General features: G+C 37.3%; 1 protein-coding gene across 1 annotated transcript; it reads right to left on the reverse strand.

Moving 5' to 3' along the window:
• Positions 1 to 1,794: 1,794 nt before the first annotated feature.
• LOC120288600 lies at positions 1,795 to 2,525 on the reverse strand. Its single transcript, XM_039302706.1, has 2 exons — positions 2,285 to 2,525; positions 1,795 to 2,143 (listed from the first exon to the last, which is right to left on the reverse strand). The coding sequence occupies exons 1-2, from the start codon at positions 2,486 to 2,488 to the stop codon at positions 1,820 to 1,822; spliced, it is 528 nt and encodes a 175-aa protein (XP_039158640.1). The 5' UTR covers positions 2,489 to 2,525; the 3' UTR covers positions 1,795 to 1,819.
• Positions 2,526 to 11,157: the final 8,632 nt, after the last annotated feature.

Here is an 11,157-nt window from a genome sequence, read left to right on the forward strand (position 1 = left end):
ACTTGAGCACTTAATATTTTATTGGGATGCTGAGACACTCGAAGTTCATTGTTTGTCTCGTTGACTTATACGAGATATATAATTAGAGACTAGTACAGTGGACAAAGAAGAATGGTTGGGGGTCCCCGGAGGGTTGGTGGCTCTCGTATTTTTGACCTGGGCCTCTTTAATCCCTGACCATGTGTGACATATAAAATAATACAAAGTGAGAGTCCGTGAATTTGTATTTATTAATTGGTTAGAGTTCTATAGAGTCAAAGTACAACTCATGTCATACTTTAGTAATTTAATAATAACTATTTAGAATGATGTACTTTCTAATCTCATGGCTTTCACTAATTAAATAGCATTTAACATGACACTCTCAAGCCCTCTTAAACATAGATATCGACAAATAGAATTATTTATCATTTTTTTAAATCTCAAAATTTTGGAGGAAAAGTAAAACATATGATAGAGTACTTTCTTTAAGTACCTGCAAATAGACACAAACGATAATGGTGTATTTGGTAACTATTCTACTCTCACGAATGCTTTTTATCTATATATATATATATATTTCCTGATTTTGTTCCTTAGATAAGTTTCTGAGTATTTGAAAAATGTTTGGTAACTGTCTAAAATTTTTATTCTCTAAATAGAAATACATTTGATATGATCCTTAATTTTTTTTTGTATCGTAGAATCTCTTCAATTTTTTAAATAATTTTATTATATTTTTTCTCTTCTTTTTTCTTTTTCCTTCTCTTTTTCTTCCTCTAGCTGGTTGCCAACCATGGTGATGGCTGGCGATCGGCTAGATGAGAGCTAGCAAGGTCAACCCTCACTAAGAGCTAGTGACCGGCTTGAGGAAGAACAAGAGGAAGAGAAAAGGAAAGAAAAGAAAAGGAAGAAAAGAAGAGAGAAAAAAAGAAAAAAAAAAGGAAAAAAGTTGAGGCTTGATTCTGAAATTGTTCCCGGAAATAAATGAGTAACTTTTTTTGACTTCTTCGATTTTGTTTCAAATATATTCTTGGGAATAAAGATATTACCAAATGGATTTCAATTCTAATCTCATTGCAAATTGACGGTAATTAAAGAGATGCTACCTCTGACCTTCGTTATATGGTTAAAGGATACTAATCTCATTGCAAATTGATGAGGTCCAAATCATAAGGTAGGGGAAATTAAAGGTTTGAGTTAGGGGTTCTTCGTAAATTGTAATGGCCCTACGCATGTGACCTGTATATCTGATAGACCAATCGATTTTCGTTCAACAGAAAATTTATGGAATTTTAATTGTTTAAACAATGACATCATCTTCAATTTTAGGCTTAACATTCTCACATTTCAAAATAAACAACTACCAACCTCATTTTCTGCATTAGATTTTAATATTAGTTTTCATTTTTGAGTGTAGAAATCGGATGCGCATGAGCGCAATCTTTCTAATGGTGGGAGATGCAAAATATAAATTTCAAAATTTGACAAGGATATTTGATAACAAAATTGAAGATGACTTTTGCAATTATCTCATTTCTTTCTCACATGTGAGAAAGAAGTCTCTAGGACATTCAATTAGCCACCTAAAACAAAAAACAAAAAATCCTAGGATGGCTTATGATGTGACAGCTCCATGGCATTAGGTTCAACCAATCCTTACGATCAAATTAAGTGCCGTCCGTCTTTCTAAATGTCGTTTTTTATGACTACTTGAATTTCGGCACTCATGAACCCATCATCACAAATTTCCCCATCGCCGGTGGATGAGGGGAAGTTTTTTTTTTTTTTTTTTTTTCAAGAGAAAACTTCATTCATGAAATAGAGAAATTACAGTAGTTCAACATATCAGTACACAGTAGGTCAAACAAAGCAGGAGGGGGGGAAGTGACCCAGTTCGCTGGAAGAAGATTTTGGGCTTGAGCTTTTGCAGCCCAGTCAGCAGCGGCGTTTGTTTCCCTTCGACAGTCTTGGATGGTGAGGGTTGGGAACAGGCGGAGCAGAGCCCTAGCTTCGGCAAAGAGAGCGCTGAACTCCCATGGAGTGCGATCTTGGTCAAGGATGGCTGCGACGACGGTAAGAGAGTCTGATTCAAGAAGGAGGCTTTGCTGATTTCTGCTAGTGGTGATGAGAAATCGAAGGGCAGAAATGAGGGCTTGGGTTTCTGCTTGCAGGGGCGAGACAGAGAGTGTTCGGTGAGCAGAACCATCAATCAGCTTCCCAGAGGAGTCTCGACAAAGACAAGAAACAGCAGCGCCGTCTGTGATCGTGGGAAAGGATGCATCAATATTGATTTTAAGCTTACCAGGAGGCGGAGGACACCATGACAGGTCCAAGGGGAGACGCCGGGGAATTGGTTTTCCAGCCGATCGAAACCCAGAAGAAGAAGAGGCCGCATCGAAACCCCCGGTGAGTGAGCTATTTCGCTGGATTGAGAGGTCTGGCTGGTGTATCTTCTGACAATGTTGTTGCTGCGAGGTCTAATGACAGCGATGATATGAACGGGCATGGGCTAGTGCAGAAACTACGATGTGATCTGGTTTGGGTGGTCGTCGGCGGAAGATGAAGTCGTTCCTGGCTTTCCAAATGTGCCACAGGACATATGCAATTTGCGCATAAAACTGTAAGTTTTTCTCCTTATCAAAGATATGTAATAGCCAGGCTTCAAATCTGTGGTGTTGATCATGCTGAATAGGACATGGTAGATGGGCATGAGTCCAAACTTTCTTTGTCCATGAGCAGTGTAGAAATAAATGTTCAGTGGTTTCGGGGGTTGGATTACTATCACGATAGAGTTGACAAATAGGATCTGCAATGATGTGACGATAGTAGAGATTTGCAGCAGTGGCTATAGCATTGTGACATAGAGACCATAAAAAGATACACAATTTTGGGGGTGCTGGTACCTTCCATATAGTGGCCCAAAGGTGCTTAGGGGTTTGAAAGGATGAAGAGGGCTGGTGTTGAAGGACTGTTGTTGTTGCTGAGTTAATTCGGTGATATCCATTTTTGACAGTGTACTCACCATTTAATCTCCCTGTCCATATCATTTTGTCTTCAGTATAGTGCGGATTGATGTGTACTTTTAGAATTTCAGCAACCTGATGCTCATCAAAACTTTTGGATAATAGAGGAATATTCCATGTCCGAAGGTCTGGACAGATGAAATCAGCCACCATTTTAGGCTCATTCCTAGGTGCTGGTCCCCCAATAATGCCTGTAGATAGCCATTTATCCTCCCTGATGTGAATGTTCTTCCCGTTTCCGACTGACCACTGTAGATTTGATGCAATAGAGTCTCTGCCTAGCAATAGGCTTTGCCATCCCCAAGAAGGTCGAGCTCCTCTAGCTGCATGTGCAAAGTCTCAATTTGGCTCTTGCGCACTAGACTGTTCTGCAGAGCTCTTTAAGTTAAGTGCATTTAGTCCATTTTTATGATGGTAATGGTCACAATAAACAAGAAATGTTAGACTGAATACATTCGAGGGGTCCAATTATGCCAAGCGACAAAGCAAACTTATTCCTGTAAGTTACACTTAAATTGTAAAACTATTTAAATATAAAACTATGTTTTCATCTAAAAACTTAAACTTTTCGAATAATTACCAGTCTCCCATGAAACAAACATGGTATCAAAATTGAAAGTTCTGAATTTAAATTTTTCTAAACTCCATTTTCCTTCCCAATTCCATATTTATATGCTTTAGACAAAAATGCGAAAATTGTTCATGTTAACACTGATCATGCCACGTGGATGATTGGTGTTCAATCATTGTCCACCTTAACAATTTTCGGCAAAAATTGGTTGAAAGGAAATGACGGATAGTTAAAATATTTAGGACTAAATTAGCAAATTTTCAAAAGGTTTACGACTAAATTAACATAATTGAAAGGTTGATAATTAAATTAGCACAATTTAAAGATTTATGATTGAATTGACCACTATAAAATAGGTTTAATATTTTTTCTACAATTATCCCAACATTTTCAGATGCTGCATAGAATGGTGAGCTATTATTGCTAGAGATAATTAGGATAATTCTCTAGGATATTTTCTTATATTAGAGATAATTAAAATATTTTTGTTAACTTTTAATATATCTCAAGATTGTGCGATATCTTATTTAATTGTGCATATCTTAATTAATATATGTTACCTTTAATAGTCTCTCATAAAACCTATAAATAGGCTGATGTACTTTTCATTATAACATATCAAAATATATTGAAAATTTCACAATTCATCTCTTCTACATATCTTTAGTATTTTTTAACTTTGTATCAAAGCCTTTGTTCTTAAGAAAACCTAAGTGCACAAGGTGGATTTCGCATCTGGGGCAGCTTACGCAACCTGGTACACATCCAGTGGCACACATCCAAATTAATCCATCCCCATAATCACACAATGTTCACTTCATGTGCAAAAGTTTCATATGAGCAATCACTTAATCAAATCCTTTCCATTAGTCGTGTTTTGACACTAATTGTGCTGATTGCGTAGTTCAATTGAGCCTTTTTCATGGGGTGACATTTTTTCATTGCCAGTCGCTTAGGCTGCATCTAGTAACTATTTTCCAAGCTAGCCGTATAGGTTGCTTAATGCTATGACGCTAGCTATATAGGCCGTATCACTTAGTTACTGTTTCGCAAGCCAGCTGCATGGAACATTTGCTGTTTCCCCTTTGATTTTCGACCTTTGACACGTTGTTTTGAGAAACAGACATCAACACTAGACTTGCCACCCTCAAACGAACTAGATTTGGAAGACACTGCCTCACACACTAGACTACACAAATCAACAAGCTCGACAACCCGCGGTGTTCTTAGAGAAACATGTTTTTGTTGCATTGTTCGACATTAATTCAAACATCAGTTGACTACTTCGATGTCACGTTGAGTTTGAGGGACGATGTAAGAGATAATTAAGATGATTCTTTCGGATATTTCCCATATTAGACATGATTAAAATGTTTATGTTGATTTTTTGTTTAACTCAAAATTACGCCAATATCTCCTTTGATTGTGTATATCTTAATTAATATATATATATATATATATATATATTACCTTTAATAGTCTCTCATAAAGCCTATAACTATATTGATGCACTTTTCATTGACATATCAAAATATATTGAAAATTCCATGATTCCTCTCTTCCGCATATCTTTTTTATTTCTTAACTTGTGAGATTTTGTGGGATCATAACCAACTATTCTAAAAACTTAAGCCATTAGATGAATGCGTGGTTTATTATTTAAATATTTTAACAAGGCGTGATCTTAATATTTTAACACTCCCCCTCACACTTAGTTTGGTCTTTTGTTTAATATTAAGCGTGGAAATTTAATTGAGGAGGCAAATGAGGCCTAGAATGATTTGAACTCAATACATCCAACTTTGATACCATGTGAGCTTTTGTGAGATCACAATCAACTCTTTTAAAAACTTAAGTGTTAGATGAAAGTATGATTTATTATTTAAATATTATAACAAGTTGAATATGATATGAACCATAATTGATCACGAACTTTGAGACTTGTATACCCCTTTAGATATATGTCTCCGCGAAATCTACAATATGCAGAATTATTTCGAGAGGAAGGGCACTTTTTGAAGGAGCTACCACTGACCATCCAAATAAAATGTAAACCCCATTCATTCAATTTAATAGACGAATTAGTGAGGAAGCTAATGCTTTCATGGTTATAGACAGCCATACAATAATAAGTCCATTACCATCACCTTACTGAAATGAAACCTGTCAACTAAAACAAATTAAGACCTATCTCAATTTCATCATCTCTATCCTTGATAGAACCAAACTCATCCTGACCGGTCTTCAGTTCGCTGCATCGTCTTCTTTATTACCATCCTTTATTAAATTTTCTTGTTTATTAGGTGTGGCAATATTGTCCCAAGCCAGAGGAAAATGCTCTTTGATCATCTTTGCATTGATGATCTTCCATGAAATTGTCTTCATATATGGAAGGCCAATGAAGCCTACCATAGCTGACAACGCCAATTCCCTAAAAGAAAATTACCCAATCACTTCGGTGAAGCTTGTAAGCGGAAAAATTGACGCCGGGCAAAAGATTGCAGAGAAAGGAGAAGTACTGTTGCGAAACGCACTGGCGCAAAGTTTGGGACTTGACAATTTGGGAGCAGTTTATGTGGACGATTTTCGTCCGGCTATACCGGTAAACAGTCCCAGGGTTGGCGAATCTTTTCCTCAAGAAAAAGATACTGAATCAAATTAAATAAATGCAGGTGATAGGCACGTGGTCACAGTGTCGAGAAACGACTTCCAACCCGCGGAACCTGGTCACAGCCCTGGTGTTGGCCACTCTTTCCAATACTAGGGTGCTGCAGAACCAAATTCATAATGATTTGTGGTTCATATATGTAAAGGCTTGTTCTCCAAATTGGTGTATAGTTTGTACAGTTGTGGGGTCTCTGCTGTCTCCCTGTCATGAAGATTTAAATGATGCTGATCTTGGTATCTGTACTCAAGCACTTGTATGAGGGGAGGTCCATATAAAGCCTTATCGTAAGCTTATTGTGCAGAGACAGAGTACAGATGTTGCGACCTCTCTCTCTCTCTCTCGCGTATCCGAGTTCATGTCAGCTTAGTGCACTCTCAAACACGCACACTCTCTCAGGTGTTCGCACAAAAGCACACCTCGCAACATGCATTACACAAAATTATTTAGAATTATAGACAAATCCAAATGGATTAAAATTCTGATTCTGTGTAAACCCTGAGAACACGACAGTCTTCTTGGAGGATAGATGAGTGGTAAGTACAGTGTGAGTTACAACAAACACTAATTAAGACAATATTTCTCCATATTATATCTGAACTCCAAATAGGTCATTCTCTAAACAAAGTTTGAGATACAGAAATCCAATATAATTACTTATTCTATCTTGTCTAGAAATCCGAATGATCCAATTGGTTCTACATAGAAGTTATATTTATTTGAGAAATAATCTTCGCAAGAACTTTTACGTGCATAAGCATAGTTTGTGGACGATAACACAGAGCCTTTTTTAGGTTCATCCCAGGTTGGAAGAAGTTTCCACTCACCAATCTTTTATTTGGTGGTTTACATACATAGCATCACATATTTAAAGTCTTAATTAAGTTTATATGTGAGTTGTGTCCATAATTTTTAACTCACCTACCAGAGATGTGGTTTGAAAAATTAAGAAAATATATCCCAACGACATTTGCAAAGACACTTAAGAAACAAGGCCATATTTTCTGCTGTTCCTAATCGGAGGAAATTTCCTTCAGCCACTTTTTTGTGCAAGTATGCATATTACTCACATTAATATTTAGTTAAGTTTGCTTAAGGATGATTTTGGTAACTTATAACCCACTAATAGAAGGTATGATTGGAGAAAATTTTCTTTAGCCAGATAAACATAAGGTTTGAAAGTACAAAGAAATTCTTGGTAATGTTCCTCTTTCGAGGCCTTAAAACGTTAGGTCTTTCTCTCAGCTTACCAAGATGCAGAGGATTATAAAAAAAGTCATAAACCTATTGTAATCATACCAATTTAGTTTTAAACCTTTTGCATTTGTGACAATTTAGTTCATCCGATCAATTTTGGCTAGATGGCATTGACGTGGATGCTAGGTGGCGCCGATCATTTGACTGACACTGACGTATATAATCTTTAATGACATTTTATGTTTTTTCGATTTTTTTTCCTTTCTCTTTTGTTTTTTCCTCCTTCCTCCTTCTTCCTTTGGTCGGCCGTTGAACTACGGCAAGCCTCGCTGAGGGTGGGTGAGATTGAGCTCTCCCAGCCATTGGGGAGGTGAGCCCCACTAGATCTTGTGAGGACGAGCCTTGCCCCCACCACTGGCAAGTGAAGCCCTTGCCAAATTTGGGCAAGGGCGAGCTTGCCCTCACCTAGTAATGGCAAGGCGAGCCTTGCCACTAGCCAGTGAGGTTGCCTCAATTTGGCGATCAGCCCTCACCTTTGGTCGATTGTCTCGGTTTGATGACCAGCCAAAGGAAGGAGGAAGAAGAATATAAATAAAGAGAAAGATAAGTTAAAAAAGAAAAATAAAAAAGAAAAATAAAATTCAAAAATTCAAAAAAATATTAAAATACTATAAAAAAATTGTCCATATTTGTGTCGGCCATGTCATGTCAGCTTCAGTCATACCATGTCAATGCCGATAGGCCAAATTAGGCCGAATGATATGAATTAGCACAATTGCAAAATATTTATAACTTAATTGGCCCAAAAAAATTTAAAACAAAATTAGCGTAATTATAATAGTTTACGGACATTTTTTGATAATTTTCTTCACATAGCATGTGCGTCTCTCGGGCGATCCCAAGTGGTAGAGAATCAAGATACCGTTAGAATTATTAATAGCCGCAAAGATTGAGAATAAGAAGCTAACATGGAAAAAGCTGTATATTTTTTATATTTGTTTTTTTGGGCAACAGCACTAACTAGTTGGAAAGCTGATACTCCATCCTTATCTAATGGTTAACAATGTTAGAGTTTCTTGTGGGAGAGAGAGTTTGTATGAGCAACTATTTCGTAAAAAAATTTACTAGATCAAATCAATCATATTTTAAGAATATGTGACAATCACATTGAATGACGTATCGTGATTGGTTATATTCATTGTATTATTATGTGTAAATTATGTTGATATTATATTTACTCGAAGGAGTACAAGAAAAACAGCCGAGACAGCACTTCGAAGAACGTGAATGCATGGTGGGCTCAAGCTAGCTAGGTTTGGCAGCAATTTGTCTTCCACATGCATCAACGTGCTTTCGTTCTCGTAAATAGTACAATATGTCGATGACCGTTCGATGGGCTCTATGATTTAAGGAGAAGGAGAGGAGGAAACTTTGAAAAGGGTTGAAGCACATTTTTTATTGGCATGAATTCTTCACACTTCGTCGGAGAATCACAAGAGAGTTGTTTCCTTATGTTCTGTACCATGATGATCTTGAAGACCATTTATAAGTCTAGGTTCATTAACTAATTCGACTTAAGCATCACATGATGATATTTAAAATAAAAAAAAAACATAATAACATATCAAGGAAAAACATTTTTCACGTATTGAACAAGTTAGAAATAGACAGAAAATGTTGGAGAACAAAAGCAATAAAGTAGTTTGTTAGTCCAACTAATCCAAATTACATTTTCACATCTAAAGAAGTAAACACGGGATGTGTATGTTTACTAGAGGAGTACATTGATGGCTATAGGAAAATTGTAAGGAAGGTTGAGTTAGTGAAGATTCAATCCTAAATATCTAATGCTAAGACAGTCTGGTCCGCAGTTCGAATTTTTGCTAAGAAAACTCTCGAAGATTATTTGAAGGCCTCATGGTCTAGAAAAAATGTTGGGTGCTTCAAAAGGTCCCAATGCTCTTTTCAAAAAATGGTTATGCTTTCTTCCACTCACGGTCAGAGGGAACTTTCTTTAACAATACATCTAATTGTGAGTTACAAATTATTAACGTCAGTCATATCTAAACTTAATTAAGTATAAATATGGGTGATATCCATATTTATATCCTAACCAATCAGAAAAATAGTTTTTCTAACCAGAGATGAAGGAAAATATGACCTCATAAAACAAAGGAATGCCATAGCACGGTTAGGTGGTGTTGTCCACGTGACTTTGTAATTTTCACTTTGATTCTCTCATTATTTTTTTTGAACTTATTGAATCTTGTACTGGTTAGGTAAGATTCCTTCGGATTCTATATATACCAAGCATTGATGCTCTCTAGGCATCTCCTCAGCCGCGTTCTCTCTCTCTCTCTCTTTCTCTCTCTCTCTCCCCCTCCCCTTCCTCCCACCGTCCCCGCCATGGCCCCAAACAAGGTTCTCTACGCCTTCGCCTTTCTTCTTCTGGCCCTCTCTCTAGAACTCCAGTCCACTCAAGCTAGGCAGTTGAAGCTAACCATGCAAAAGCAAAAGTCGTTCCCCAACAAGCTGCCAAATGTGCACAAACTCCTAGAAAAGGAATTAAGGAAAACCATAGCCGAGCAGAGCAGAAACTTGCATGGTGAAATTTTAAACAAAGCCACGAACACTGCTGTGTCTACGACTCCAGCGCCGCCGCCATCAAGTACCATTGTGGCGGCAACAACACCGCCGCCATCTCCCGGCCGAAGCTTAGATGACTTTAGGCCCACGCAACCTGGCCACAGCCCCGGGGTTGGCCATTCGCTGCAGAACTAGGATTTTATCATCAATATTGTTATGTTCAATCGCGCATGTTTATTGTCGTCATGCATGTATCACCAATCTATCTTTGAGTAGGGTTAGATGCTTCGGTTTAAGTTTGAGGCGGTAGGCTAGTGCGTGTATGTCTTTTACGTATCTATGTATATATTAATCATTTGCGAGACAGAAGCGTGCAACTCAGTTGTCTTTTGTCCATTTACTTTAACTAGCTCAGTTTGTGGTTATTTTATTTGTTCCTTCTATGATTGTTAGATACTCAAATATGCATTGTCATGCAAGATTGGTCCCCCTTAGTGACCTATATATTAGGTACGAGCAATGAGCCATACCTATCCAAGCTCTTCTATACAGACATACCACGCAAGTAATTCACAAGAGTAGAGAGTTTTTTAGCTTTAAATGGGATATAAAGAAATTCTATAAAGTATATTGGGTACGCTTATAATGTCAACGAAGACCAATGGCGATGCGGATGTTGCTTAAGCATGCATGTGGGGATGAGTAATGAAAAGTGATATGACCGATTCTACCACATGAAATATTTGATAGAGCATGAACAAATTGCAACTTGACTAAAATATTTGGTTAGAAAGTACATATACTCCGCAAGAGACTACAAGTAGTAGTGAATATTATTAGTAATTCCATGTTCGAGGCCTAAAGACTGCCTCTCTCGGCCCACAAACATGCCTCTCTTAAAGGAGCATGTAACGGGTCGGAGGGCTATTTCAAGGGGTCAAGATACAGTTTGAATTGTTAATAGCCGCAAAAACTTAAAATAAGAACCCTACATGGGAAAAGATGCCTAAGAACCAAAAGCTAAGTAGTTCAATCACACCCAGCTTCTTAGTTATTATTTTTATTGTTTTTTGTGCAACAGCACAAAGTAGTTTGAATGCTGATAATCAATCCTTATTTAATGGTCAATAATG

This window comes from Eucalyptus grandis, chromosome 9 (assembly GCF_016545825.1).
Source record: "Eucalyptus grandis isolate ANBG69807.140 chromosome 9, ASM1654582v1, whole genome shotgun sequence".
NCBI classification, from domain to species: domain Eukaryota; kingdom Viridiplantae; phylum Streptophyta; class Magnoliopsida; order Myrtales; family Myrtaceae; genus Eucalyptus; species Eucalyptus grandis.

What these genes read in the sequence shown, in the direction of transcription:
- LOC120288600 (XM_039302706.1), bottom strand. Translation starts at nt 2,488, where the DNA reads ATGCCCGTTCATATCATCGCTGTCATTAGACCTCGCAGCAACAACATT. An exon ending in ATGGTGTCCTCCGCCTCCTG is followed by an intron (nt 2,144 to 2,284) that starts GTAAGCTTAAAA and finishes CCCTGCAAGCAG; the next exon opens with AAACCCAAGCCCTCATTTCT.